The sequence below is a fragment of the Kogia breviceps genome, chromosome 8, assembly GCF_026419965.1.
Source record: "Kogia breviceps isolate mKogBre1 chromosome 8, mKogBre1 haplotype 1, whole genome shotgun sequence".
NCBI lineage: Eukaryota > Metazoa > Chordata > Mammalia > Artiodactyla > Physeteridae > Kogia > Kogia breviceps.
The window spans coordinates 27947748-27962098 of record NC_081317.1 but is presented as its reverse complement, the minus strand read 5'-3'; the positions used below and the strand labels follow the sequence as shown (position 1 = coordinate 27962098).

Genomic DNA, 14351 nt, shown 5'->3' with positions numbered 1-14351 from the left:
GTGCCGTTTATAATCGTGAAAAAAGTTGGAAATGATAGAAATGTCTACACAAAAGAGGAATGGTTAAATAAATTAGGGTATATCCTAATGGAATACTATTCACTAATAGCTATAAGAAATGATGACACATCTAAATTAACTGACTTGGAATAATGTTCTCAGTATTGTTAAGGGAAAAAGAACTTAGTATATATGCTAGAGCTTGCATTTTTGTTTGTAAAAAACATATACGCTGTGTATAGATTTGCATAGGGAAACTCTGCAAAGATATATTGCCCGATGACAGTAATAGTTGTCTCCTAGTGATGCAATGTCAGGTGATCACAATTTTTTTTTCCTATTTGCCTTTCTGTGTTTTCTATTTTTTATACAATGATCATATATAGTACTTGGAAAACTTAAAAGTTACACAACAAAAAAGCCAAGCTAAGTCTTCACTACAGACCTATGAGATGTAAGCACTACTGATCTCCCTTCCTTGATGATACTTAAGGCACAATTCCACAAGAATCGCCGGGCTTTGGGGTCCATGCCTGTGGTCGGTTCATCCTGTAATTAGAATAAAATAAGCCCTATTATGTGCCGGAAAAAAAAAAATCAAGATCGGTTTGGTTTTAAATTCAGAAGCATCTCTGAAATAGCCTAAGTTTTAACTTACCATTCTATTTATTTCCTGATGGAGCAAAGAACCAGACCTTACATACAAGACTATTTCATACTGTTTGCAACCAGTTCACTTTTACACATGGGTCACTGAAGTAGAAAACTCAAATTTAATTTTTTATGAAATGAAATTTCTCCAAATAAACAGAAAGGGAAGGGGAAAAGTCATTTAGTTTCAACCATCTTTTCATGACTGACAAGTATATACTAAAAATTATTTTTGTCTGATACTGAAGTCAGTTTAAGGTTTGGGTAAAATTCCTTTTCTTTTCTTTTTTCTAAATTCTAGTTCACTCTGGCTTAGCCTGTTATACTGTACTTGCTAGTCTAAGAGAAACAAATTCCAAATCCAAATAGTCTGGATAACTTTAAAGCCTCAGCCCAAGGCTTCTTCCCGTAATAACTTCAGTGCTCTTCTCCTCTACAGAAGAAAAAGGGTCAAGGGCCACTGTCAGTCTGACCTTCTGTTTTCCATTTATCTGTGTGTAAGGAACTATGACCCAGGTGCTACCTTGGGGATCCTGAAGCTGCATCCACACTCTCAGCCTTCAGGGGATGAACACATAGATGGCATGTAGAAGGGTCCAGAGAAAGGTCAAATCGCACACCCAGCCTCAGCTGCACCTGTTGGGGTTCTCCATGCTAGAGAAACAAGGTCCCTGCGGTATCTCCTCCTCTGGAGCATCTGAGGGCATGTCAGAGCCACCCCAATGTGTGTCAAGGAGAGGGGCGAGGGAGCTTCCCTCTGGTTCTCTGAGGCTGCCCTGCTGTTCCTCATTGCGGGAGGGGGGGCTTGCCATTGCCAAGCCAGTCGTGCACCGCCTGGACATCGAGGACTTTAGCAAAGAGATGCCTTCCATTCCGGCCAGAACAAAGTTTTCCACTCACAGTCACACTCACCAGAAACACCACGGGAGGCCCGCCAATCAAAGCCATGGCCGTCGAGAGCTTGCGCTTGTTGCCTCCGCTATAGTCCCCAGCATATTTTTCTCCGTACTTCACGAGGCCCAGTTTCCGAATTGCCCACTCACCAACCTAAGGGTGATAAAAAGCGTCTTGACCTTTGTTGGGTTTGGGAATTTTATCATGCTTCCTTACACTTGCGGATGAAAACTCTTTCACCGAGTAGGAACAGAGTCTATACGATCACGACCTGGCAAGTGTGGAGGAACCAACAGCAGGGGGGTAGGGACTTGCGTGGGTGGGAGCAGCACTCCCTCTCTGCCCGCCCGTGGGAGCCAGTTCACCTATCCCTGTCCCACCGCTGCCACGGCTTCCCACCCTGAAAGGAGCCGTGAAGAGCCAGCACTTCATATTGCTGCATCCACAAGGAAGAACAGCCTGAAGCCGATGGTCATGTGTGAAGGTCACAGCCTTAAGGTACACTGTTAGGATGCCAAGGGAGACAGGCTGGCTTTCCGGTGCCCACGGTACCTTGCCGACTTCTCTCTCCGGGACGCCTCTCAAGAGCGCAAAGAACTCCACGTGTTCTCTTCCAGTCAGCAGCTCTGTGATGGCATCGAACTGAGGGCAGTAGCCCATGTTCTGATGTACTTCGTGGATGTTTGATAAGATACTGCAAAGAAAAACAAAACTGGTCAGGTTTTTAAGCATTTAGATACTCTGATCAGACCGTCTTGCCTAATATTCCTATAAAGAGCGCTTGTGCATGACCAACACACCAGCGAGCACACCTGCTATAGCTTGAAGGAACAGCCTTTCTGCCCCCAGGATGCCAGCCCCTCCTGGAAGTCAGGGTTCTGGCCTACACCCTGCCCAGTCCTTGCACCTGGCTCCCCCAGCACCTCAGTCTGCAGGCTCAGTCCCATTTCAGAATTCCCAAGTCCATCCCAGCTGCGGCACCATCTTTATCAACAGCCTCAGTCACGCTATCCTGGGGCTTTAACACCAAGTGTCCATCCCGGACTTGATCCTGTGGCCCAGTCACATGCACCATGTGCTCTGTTGCTCCATTCACGTCAGAGGAGGCTCAGCAACTTGCTGTGACTTCCTCTGCTTTTTGCTGCCCATACATTGACCCACACATGACATGACCCAGACCTCTTGGTCCCACTAAATACTCAACCCAGGAATCCTCCTGGTTTTGAAGGTGTTTTTCATCATAGACCCTCTGAGAATCTGATGACAACAAAAAATATACCTACAGACACAATTTTACATATATTGGTGGGGGCAGTTTTTAGGCCCTATGAAGCCATTCTTGGGTTAAGGATCCCTGTTGCAGGAGAAAGCTCAGTGTCACATCCAGTCTGATAGCTGCACTTTAGCCACCAATGGACAACCACGAGTTTGGCCTATCAGCAGTATTCGTTCCTCTCTGCATATAAATTTTTTTTTCTGCATATAAATTAGTACTCCCAGATCCTGCCTTTTCCAGAATTATGATTGAGGCGCTCACAGACCCTGTGCCTGGACCTCACAGCTACACTGCCCACACCAGCTCTCAGAACCAGGCACTGTGATGAACCTTAGTTTGGGCCAGTTATTGCTGCCACTGCTATGTGCCCCAGGAGCCTGGTACTAGTAACAAGACGGGGAAAGCAGGTGTGTAGCCTTAGGCCAGCTATTCTAGAAATTCTGTTCTCTTAAACCTCCTTTACACTGCTACTGAAAAAACCGTGTAAGATGCAGAGGAGAGCCATGAGTACATTACGTTCCTTGCTCTTTTCAATTTTATTGGCTAGCAGCCCCTTGTCCAAATTGTGAGTCACCACCCAAATTGATGTGAAATAAATTTAGTGAGTCACAACCAGTATTTTTTAAATGGTGTGGTAGAGAGTAGAATAAGAAACATCGGAGTGCACTGCAAGCAGGAAAAGTAGGTAATGTTTTACAAAACTTTTTATTTAAGCTATATACCTGTTTATGTGTTTTTGTGTATTTACTAGGTTGAGAGGTAAAATGTATTGATTTTGGTATTATGGGTCATGATCAAAGAGTTTGAAAGCCACCTCCTTGTACCATCTCTCCATATAAAAAGCCCAGAGAAGTCCCACATCTTTTGAGTGCTCGAGCGTAACACTGCCTAACAGGACTCTAAAGTGTACTGTACCCCTCACGACCTGACTGCTTAGTGATCTGTGCACTCTCGGATAACAGCCCACGGTGACACCGACAGTTGGCACACCCTTTAGCGAGGGCAACTTGGCAAGTATATAGATAACCTTTTATCTTGTAGGAATTTTCTCTGAGGAAACAATCAAGATGAATACAAGGATATATTTAATGACAAACAGGAACAAATGTCTAACAATAAGGAACTGGTGAAATAAACTATAGGTACATGTACATAGATGCATTTTATGCAGCAAAAATTCTACATCTTAGAATATGTAACCCATTGGGAAATATAATAGTCATTAACAACAAAAAAACTAATTTAAAAATCCAGATGTAGTATGATGTCAATTTTATAATATATATGTGTATATAAAGTAGAGAGATTTGGGGGGATGGGAATGTTCTAAAATTGTATTGTGATAATGGTTGCACAATTCTGTAAATTGCCTAAAAGTCATTTGTTGTACTCTTAAAACAAGTAAATTGTATGGCATGTAAATCATACCTGAATAAAGCTGTTAAAAAAAAAAAAACAGAGTGAGACTAAAATGAAATGTAAATAGTAGTTATCTCTAGGTACTGGGATTATGGATGATTTTATTTTCTTCTTTACAGTTTACTATATTTCAACATTTTTAGAAACTACACAGTACTGTTATAATCAGAAAAATAACAACATATTCATTTAAATAAAGTTTTAAAAAAGTCTTTGTGGTAAAACATAGACTTCTTTTCTCACCTATTTTTGTTAAGAAAAGCATCTCCTCTGGTAACAGTGGTATCTCCCGTTAACATCTTGAAAGTTGATGATTTCCCAGCCCCATTGACACCTAGAAGTCCAAAGCACTGAAAAAGATTGGGTAAGTTGTATAAGTAAACTACTAAAAATCTGAATATAAATGACCCTTATAAAATAGTCACCTCAGCTTCATTTTCATGTAATGTGATCCTAAAACATCATTCTTAATGAAGAGTCAACTATTTTCTTGGTTTTAAGAAATCATATAGATATTTAAACATATGTTTTATAATGAAACCATTTAAAGTGTGGGTGTATTTGTAAATATTATTTGAGTCATCAGGTTCAGGCCAAAGTTAATGTGTGAAAAACAGTAATGAAAGCCAACAAGTCAAATTTCACCATCTAATCTGGCTAAAGGGCATAAAAGAATACACACATAAACAAGAAAGGAGAAAATCTATCCTTTAAAATCTATTTGAATTTCATTATCACCTGGAATGGATCAGAAAATCACTTTTTGGATGTGCATACTTTTCTTACATTGTCTGAGATCCAAAATTGTTGATATATGGGTCCCCCATCCTTTCAATGACTGATTGCTCCATATAGATATAAATGGAGAAGCCTTTTAAAACCACTTTTAACCCCTTACAGACATTATTGTTTGATTGCAGTAGAGACGGTCTGAATTAATAGGGGCAAACAGGCAAACACAAGGTAGACAAAGTGTCTTTACCTCACCAGGAGGAATGCCAACGCAAATCCTGTCAACGGCAGGTTTCCTCTTCCTTCTATATACCTGCAACAAACAAAATGCAAAAATTCATGAGCTGCAGGGAGTCACAGCTGTCCCAGGCCTAAACACACCACGAAATAAGACTCATCGATAAGACTAAGTCACACATGTGATGTGCTAAAGCCTTGGTCTGTCTCTGTGGCAAGTGGCTTCTGAATGACCCTGAAGCTCAAAATACAAGTGAATTTCTTTTTATTTTTTAATCTAATGTCAGACTTTTAAAAAACATATTGGTCATTAATATCTATATAATTTTCATTTAATATGTAAAGACATTGTAGATATTTTAAAAACTAAATTTTACAGGGTAATAATTTGCTATCAAAACATTGCAAATATAGAACAGATTACCAAAAAGTGAATTTGTTGGGATTCTGGCACCTAGAAAGGGCTGAAACAGACCCTCTTCTTAAGCAGTGGAGATTTACTAGCTTTTTGGACCATGAAACTCAAAATCTATCATTATTCTATCAACTTTAGCTTTGCCTCGATACACAATATTAGATGTTTTAATAACTAATGCATAAAATTAAGTGTGAAAAACAAATATACTCAAGAATGAGAATTCACAGCATAATTATTTTCAGTAGGATTTCTTTAATTAAGAAGTCCCCATGGTATATGTTAAATAAAATTAAATTGACAGAAACTTGGTATAGATGCACATTTTTAGGAAGCATGCTCTTTTTATTGAGTCAGCAAAATGCTAGTTTCCAACATATAAAGCTGAAAAAATTGAAGACAAGTTGTTATAGCCTGTCCTCATTGCCTCACCTTAGTCAGCTCCTTGACTTCCAAGATGTCATTCTGTCCTCCACCATCAAGAATTCTCTGTCTCTCCCTCCTCACATCTTCATCCTCATCATTCAGAGGAGGAAGCTTTGCCTTTACAGGTCTTATGGGGAAAAAATTAAGAAAAAAAAATCAACTCTTCAAGTTATTTTCTAAGTCAAAGACCTAGTTTCTAAAGGACTCCTGTAAAATCCACATTCCAGAGTTGTCAGCAGTGTTGGGGGCCAGGAGATGCCCACATTAGGAAAATCAGTTTGATGATCTGCTTTGAGTTCAATCCAACCGCCACCGGCGAGTGTTTCCCTGTGTTCCTCCTCCGTGACCATCAACCGGGTGCTCTGTGAGTGCTGAGAGAAAGCTCACCTGGGCCTGATGAAGAATCGGTACTGGATCAACACAGTGATGAGGAAGAACACCACCCCTTCCACAGCCATGGCGAAGAGGTTTCGTCCCACCAAGTCCCAAGACAGTGGCGAGACAAAGCGATTCTCCCCTGGTAGACACAATGCAGAGATCCAGTCAGAATGGAGGCACCAGAGACCATGGCCCTTCCTCAAATTCAGGCCTACATTCCTAGAAATACCAATGTTTATGGCCCGTGGCCAGGAGGAAAAAATAAGGGAGTCATCACTTTCCAAATCTGATTTAGGGTAAGGTTTTGGGGAAACATATTGTGAAACAGTATCAATCAGAATTTCAGAGATAACATGTATTTGAACTGTAACTTCATCTAAGAAATCTAATGTTTCCATGTTCTTTAAAAGATTTATTTATTTATTTATTTACTTATTTATTATTATTTTTTTTTTTTGGCTGCTTTGGGTCTTCATTGCTGTGCACAGGCTATCTCTAGTTGCGGCGAGCAGGGGCTACTCTTTGTTGCAGTGCACGGTCTTCTCATTGTGGTGGCTTCTCGTTGCGGAGCATGTGCTCTAAGTGCGTGGGCTTTAGTAGTTGCAGCACGCGGACTCAGTAGTTGTGGCTCGTGGGCTCTGGAGCGCAGGCTCAGTAGTTGTGGCGCCCAGGCTTAGCTGCCCCACAGCATGTGGGATCTTCCTGGACCAGGGATCGAACCCGTGTCCCCTGCATTGGCGGCGGATTCTTAACCACTGCACCACCAGGGAAGTCCCTAACGTTTCCATTTTAATGAGACATGCCAAAAATCCTTTGTAAAAAGGCAAACAATCCAGGGTAATTTTTAGGGTCAGTATTTTAACAAATTATAAGCTTCACTAAGAAAGATTTAAAAAGCACATTTAAAAGATGCCCCTTTCAATAGCATATAATGTAACCTGGTGACTCAACTCATCTGGTTTTATGTAAATATGCCTTAAAATCCTTATATATCTCCTTGTACCTCCAAGTTTAAAACAAGTCCCTCTTCTATGCCCATTAAATAACATGGCCCATCTAACTATATGAGCCAGTCAATAAAGAATAGTAATGTGGCCACAGGAGAAATAAATTTAAAGACTCTAAATGTAGAAAGAGCTGCAGTAAATTACCTTTTTATAGACTGTGTAAAAGGTAATATATGATCCCATCTGCAGGTCCATGCTTTTCCCAATAGAGCCAAAGTTTGCATCTTTCCTTCTGATTCTCTGGCCTGTATCTAATTCTCAAAGCTGTGGTTTGACTTTTCCAATGACTCTGGCAAACCCCACCAGTGGTATCAGGCACTGGGTCCAAGCTTAAGCCAATATTTTCCTCACCTCCAAAATTACTGTCTCATCTTTCAGACAAATGGTTGTGTCACAAGACCCATGCCACAACCAGCTGTACTGACATAAGCCCTGTCAGTGAAGTCCTGTGCCCAGTCACCACCCTCTTTCCAAAACTAAGGCCAAAGTACCAAGGCCCATGCAAACTGCCATCTCTATTAAAACATCCTACAGCCACTACTGTCACTCACCAAACCTTTCCAAGGCATCAGCCATTGCCTGGTTTTTCACCATGTCAATGAGCCCCCGTCCCAGGCAAAAATGTGGGAAGATCAAGAACACCGACTTCAGGATATCATTGATGTTATTCAGCTTCTAAAAAAATAAGACAGAGAGAGACTGTGTTTCGTGATTCAGGTTAAAAATTTACCAAAGTCTAAAATATGGAAGTGAAAAAAAAAATTGATTCCCTGAGGTCAAACTGAATCTTTGAATTCAGGTACCAATAAATAGCAGTAGTCACAGAGGATGATATATAATGTAACACAATTTTGCTCTTCAGAAAATTTGGAATAATGCTATGAGTATGGGAGAAATATGAGCAAAGTTTAGAAACATGATTATATTTAATCAGAAGCGAATCTATCATAAAATATTTGCTTAGCATTTTAAAAGCAAATTGCTCATGTCTGGGTCAATACTTCAGTTTCAGGATTTTGCTGGAGTTTAAAAAATTCTTCTCGAATACATCAATCCAGCAGTGGCCAAATACCCAACAACTGAGTAAGCTGCTATGTGCTGGATGCACTGTGGCAGGGCACAGGGGAGGCAGAGATTAGTAAGAAACAGTCTAGTCTCTACTCTGAGGAAAAGAAACATGGAAACAGGAAATTACTACATAATTGGATGTGTTGTACTGGAGGCATGAACTGTGTGGGCTTTGGGAGCACAGAGAAGAGAGAGCACCTCCCATAAGGCAGGTAAGGAAAGCTTCACATTCAAGCTCAGTCATGAAGTAATTAGTGAGACACTACCCGATTCCATGACAGAGGAGTCACAGAATTGTGTAGTATCTCCCATTGTTGGTGAAGAGCTCCAGCGCCAAAGTGCCACACACTGCCATTGACGCCCATGAAGAGGTTCACGCTAGTAAGGACCACGTCGGCTGTGCTGGGGATCTTGAACCAGGCCTACAGGAGTATGGAGGGTTGAAGGGACCACTCAGCTAAAGCTTACCGTGTCTTGGGAAAGGGTGTGGTGGGAACTGTCAAGGAAGGGCTGTACACCTCTGAAAGGCTTTGTGGGCTAAGTTAAGATGTCTGGATGAAGGCAATGACAGCAAGAATGGACAAGGAACCTTGTTTAAGAGATCTGTAATGGGAGGAACTGGCAAGGTAACCAACTGAATGTGGGAAAAAAGCAAAAGCAAAGCATATTAAAATGGCTCTAATATTGGCCCAGCTGGGGTGACTGGGTGGATGGCAATGCCATCCAGCATGACAGGAATGGCAAGAGAAATACTGGGTTCTGAGGGGAAGATGATTGAGGACACGGCCAGTCTGGGGTGTCCTTCAGTTCATCTAAATGGAGCCATCCACTGGGCAAGAGAGACCATGAGACTAGAGTTCCAAAGGAGAGTCGGGGCTAAAGGTATGCATGGATGTGAGAGAGAGCAACACGAGGCACTGAGAGGTGGTGGTGAAATCTTCCAGCATGAATGCCATCACCCAGAGAGAGCATCTAAAGTGGGAGACAAGATGCCAGAGAACTGAGTACTGGGGAAAGCAACATTTAAACAGAAAGGAGTATACGAGAACTTGTCAAAGGAAACAGAAGAATGTGATCAGAGACATATGAGGAAAAGGATAAGCGAGAGATGGTATGCAAACCCAGGAAAGACAGACAGACTCTGCAAAAGGACAGAGTGGTCCATGGTGTCAACACCGCAGGCAAGCAGAAGAAGATCATGACTAAACACTATGCTCATCCCAGAACTCACATTGTTGGTGAAGAGCTCCAGCACAAAAGTGGCCACGCTACCATTGATGCCGATGAAGAGGTTCACGCTGGTGAGGACCACGTAGGCTGTGCTGGGGATCTTGAACACGAAGGAGGCTGGGTACATGAGAGGCGTGATGGACCACCTGGTGAGGCACAAAGACACATGTCCACTGGGTGTCCCCTGCCTTCCCCCTGACGTTGGATACCACATGCCCCATCCAGAGGTGCCTTACCCGTACAGCAACAGTAGAAGGGCTAGCACAGGCAGGTTGGTGGAGGACACATAGGACTTCTGCTGGAAGCAGATGAAGATGAGAATGACCAGCGTCGCAGGAACCACATAGTTGCACTAAAAGTGAAACGAGGAAATCAAGGTCACCCCTAAGTCAAAGATACAACACGTCTCAAGTCTTCATCATCATCGGACAAGAAAGGGCAGATAAACATATTGAAGAAGAGCTTTGAATTAATTTAATGAAGCCACAAGAACTATTAATCAAAATACTGGACAATACGTGTTGACAAGCCTTTTACCCCCGGCTGATTTTATAAACTGCACGTCCTTTCTGTCTTTCCAACAGAGAAGCCAAGGTGTCACGCTCAGTAAACGTACTGAACAATGGAATCCCAGTCAGAGTAATTTCAATTTCACAGGGAGCAAGTCAGCTGCCGTTATTCTTCCCAAAGACGACTGGGTCTGTTTCATCATTAATGCTGTATTATAGTCTGCCCAAGTTCAAGCTCACTTGTGATCTATTTATGAGGTAAGCACTCATAACATGAATGTCAGAACTGTTTCATCACACTGAGACTAATTTTAAAGTCTGTCCTGACAGTGTCTCAAGCATTAAAATGCAGAAATAAAGACTTGACCATAGGACAATTATGGAAATTCATAGCTGGCAAAGCAGAGCAGGGGCAGGGAGGTGGTAGTGGGCTTGTCAGCTGTTAGAAGTATTTGTAGCTTCAGACCACAGGGCTCTCCATCTCAGTCCCATCTTACTCAAATGTGCTTTTCAAACAATAGATGAAGACATGCTTATAGCAAACTTCAGAGGTTCTAAAGCAGTGAGGGACAGACAATACATAGGAAGATACGTGGTATTCCTGAGTCGGGGACTTGACCTTTTCATCTCTGAATCTGCAATGCCTGGCAGAGTCAGACACGTAGTGAGCAGTCAGTATGTATGTGCTTACTCAATAAAGCAATTACTGGATCAAGATAAAACCAAAACAAATGGACACTACATAAAATTCAGTTTAATGGGGATAAGTATAAAATTTTATATATGTTTTTAACAACCTTTATATTTATATACAAAGCTATATATAAAGTTTTATATATATATATATATATATCAAGTTTTAGATTCGTATATAAAGGTTCCAAAAAGTCAATTGCATTAGTATACAGTGAAAGAGACCCCATAAACAATACCTGTGAAATAGTTCAATGCCAAGTTGCCAACAAGACAGTGCTGCTTCCAACATGAAATACCCTTGGGCTGAGTAATAGGAATATGGGATAAAGATCAACTTCCTCTAGACTCATAAACATTCAGACCACAGCCTGAATATAAGGTGAATTCCGGGCTTTGCTTTTCGAACGGCTCATTAACAATTTGGAGCATGGCCACAGAGAGGCAATCGGGTCAGAACAATGACAAGTCTGAGAGGCTTGCTATAATCAACACAGACGTCATCATCATCACTCACATTTGTACAGTGATTTAGAGATTACAAAGTATGTTCTCATCGATCATCTTACTTGGGGAAGACAGGATAAATGACAGGTGTCTTCAAATATCTGAGGGGCTGTCCAGTGGGAGAAGAATTAAATTTCCTCTGTGTGGCCTACAAATTAATGGACCTCATAGGGAGATACATTTCAACTCCACTTTATAAAAATTAGAACTTCAGAATTCTTTGAAGTCCTCCATATTGGTCCAAATAGAAGCAATATATTACAGCTGGCATGAAAACAGATTTGCATTGGATGGATAAGCTTCCAGTAAAACATATAAAGTTTTCAAATCACAGATTGAGTTCCTAATAAGACAAAGAACACCCTGACTCTGGAGGTTAAAGCTCTATCAGACAAGTCAGAGGCACTGGCTTTGAGTTCTGACTAAGTCTTCCACCTCGGTTTATTTGAAAAGTTGTCACTTAGGGAATGAGGTGGTGGTGGTATGAACTGCAGTCCATGTGGACAGACTTCCTCTGGTGTGAGATCAGCCCTGGGCTTAAGGCTGTGTTTGGTCACATGAAAGTGTACAACTGCGCCTGCCTTTTCCTTTTGTTCATCTTTGGACTAGCTAGAACATCTCCTGCTGATGGCCAGGAGCTCTTCCCTCCATCCAATCCAGAGCCCTGATGGAGGTTTATATAGCAGCAGCAGGCCAGCATTCTTACCATGTCCCAGACAAAATTGGAGAGCCAGTAGATGACAGGCTTCACTCCGCTGATGAACTGCAGGTGCTTTGCTTTGCTGACCCGCTCCTGGATCAGGAACACGACAAAGCTGGCTGGGACGAAGGACATCGCAAAGATGACACAGATGGACACGAGGACGTCCACTGACGTGGTCATCCTGAAAAAGACAGACAGTGCAGCTGAGGACTCAATCAGGGACACATACACACACAAACATTTGAAGCATAGCCCAGGGGGAAAAAAATCTCTTCACCATATATATTTCATTCAGGGTTAAAGATGATTATTTTCAAGAAAAAAAAAAAAACAACTCGATAATTCAAATGCAAAACTGATTCTACTGAGGTCAAAAGGGTCTACTGCCAAAATGAAACTATTAAAGGAAGTCTAAGAGTGGCCTAATGGCATTCACTTTGTTCCACTATTCTTGACCTTCTATGAGCAACAAGCTGTAAATTTTCACACATAAGGGAGTAGTGTAGCTTGAAAACTTAATAAAGCAGAAATATTAGTGTGAAGCTATTCAAACAACAATTTCTGGCTGTAAATAAGTTTGACAACAAAAGCTCATGGCATATCAACCTAACATGTACACAAATTCCATCAGATCCTTATTATAAGAATAGTCTTATAAGTCCATTAAATGGGGTATAATATCAACTATTTCTCTGCATAAATGTTATATAAGCTTGGTATAAAGATACTAGTGACATATATTGATATTCTATATGAGTGAAGCAGAAGTAATAACTGTGCCATGCTCCACATACAGAAAAGGAACCTAACGTGTGTTGAATATCAACCATGTGTTGAAGGCCGGACTTGGCAATTTACATGAATTGCCTCACTTAATACCATACATCTGGAAAGTTTAGAAACAAGATTCAAACCCAGATCTCTGATTTCAAGGGCTCTACACGCTGAACTAGATTATACTGGTTTTAACTTCACACACACACACACACACACACATACACACACACACACACACACTCAAGGAATTAAACACAAGCTGACAAAAGCATGTTTCGCCAAGTTTAAAAATAGTGATTTCAAAACAAATGAAACTGATTTTTTTATTAAACATTGTGTTAAGGGTGAGTTAAAATATTTTAGAATTATATTAACAATTTAACTTACTTTATGTGGATTCACTAAATGTAATAATGGCTTTAATATATCAGAGTCATGTATCTTCTGCAGTTTAATCCCTGCCCAGCCAATTCATAAACTGATCATTTTCTGTCCAGACCCTGGACCAACCCAAACACACCATAATGAACCTGTTTCCCCAGCTGTTACTCTACAACCAGCTTCATACTTCCTTCCTCTGCTCCATGATTCCCCCAAACACCCTCTCCCTCTCCCGACTCAGACACAGTGCTACTTACAGAGCCACTTCCGAGAGCTGCTGCTTGGTGAGGTTCAGGGGGTGATTGAAGGCAGTAATCCCATACTGGCTAGGGTTCTCTCCCTTCTGCAGGTTGGCCCGGAGAATGGCATTGTTGATGACATTCAAGAAAGAGCTGATGGCGTGCCAGCCCTTGTTGTTGAACCACACCTGAAATAATACATTCCAGGTGCAAGGTACTGCTCCCAAACCCTGCTCCCGGAGGTAGGTGCACGCACACAAAACATGCATGTGCACTCCAGAAAGTCCAGTCATACCACAAGACTAAACATGATCACAGAACATGGCAAAGAGGTAACAGCGTCCAGGGTGTGCCCAGCACTGACCGTGTGGCCAGGCACTGTGCTATCTTTAACTCATTTAACCCTCAGCATAGCTTTGAGGTAGCCACGATTACTGCCTGCATTTTATAGGTTAGGAAACTGAGGCTTAAATAGGTTAAGTAACTTGGTCAAGTTCATAATGGTTCCCCTGGTGTGACTGGTGGCAAAGCAAGTTCTCTTTATCATCATATTGTATAGCCTCACCAGTAAAATTAATAACAGATATTTCTGTCATGAATCAATGTTATCATGAGCTGAAAGTACTTCGGGGGAACATAGGGATTACTGTTCATCAAAAAGCTATTGGAGGGGGCTTCCCTGGTGGCGCAGTGGTTGAGAATCCGCCTGCCGATGCAGGGGACACGGGTTCGTGCCCCGGTCCGGGAAGATCCCACATGTCGTGGAGCGGCTGGGCCCATGAGCCATGGCCGCTGAGCCTGCGCGTCCA

At 41.8% G+C, this 14351-nt stretch overlaps 1 protein-coding gene across 4 annotated transcripts in view; it reads right to left on the bottom strand.

The window, feature by feature from the left end:
* The window catches only part of ABCA1 (ATP binding cassette subfamily A member 1), a 138823-nt gene that overhangs the window by 3640 nt on the left and 120832 nt on the right, over positions 1-14351 (bottom strand). For all 4 annotated transcript variants that reach the window (XM_059072098.2, XM_059072096.2, XM_067041041.1 and 1 more), the window contains exons 36-47: positions 13561-13730; positions 12149-12326; positions 9970-10085; positions 9735-9879; positions 7987-8110; positions 6438-6567; positions 6057-6177; positions 5223-5285; positions 4484-4590; positions 2098-2239; positions 1564-1698; positions 446-549 (exon numbers count right to left, since the gene is read on the bottom strand). In XM_059072098.2, the coding sequence (XP_058928081.1) occupies positions 446-549; positions 1564-1698; positions 2098-2239; positions 4484-4590; positions 5223-5285; positions 6057-6177; positions 6438-6567; positions 7987-8110; positions 9735-9879; positions 9970-10085; positions 12149-12326; positions 13561-13730 (1535 nt within the window). The remainder of the gene's footprint in view (positions 1-445; positions 550-1563; positions 1699-2097; positions 2240-4483; positions 4591-5222; positions 5286-6056; positions 6178-6437; positions 6568-7986; positions 8111-9734; positions 9880-9969; positions 10086-12148; positions 12327-13560; positions 13731-14351) is intronic.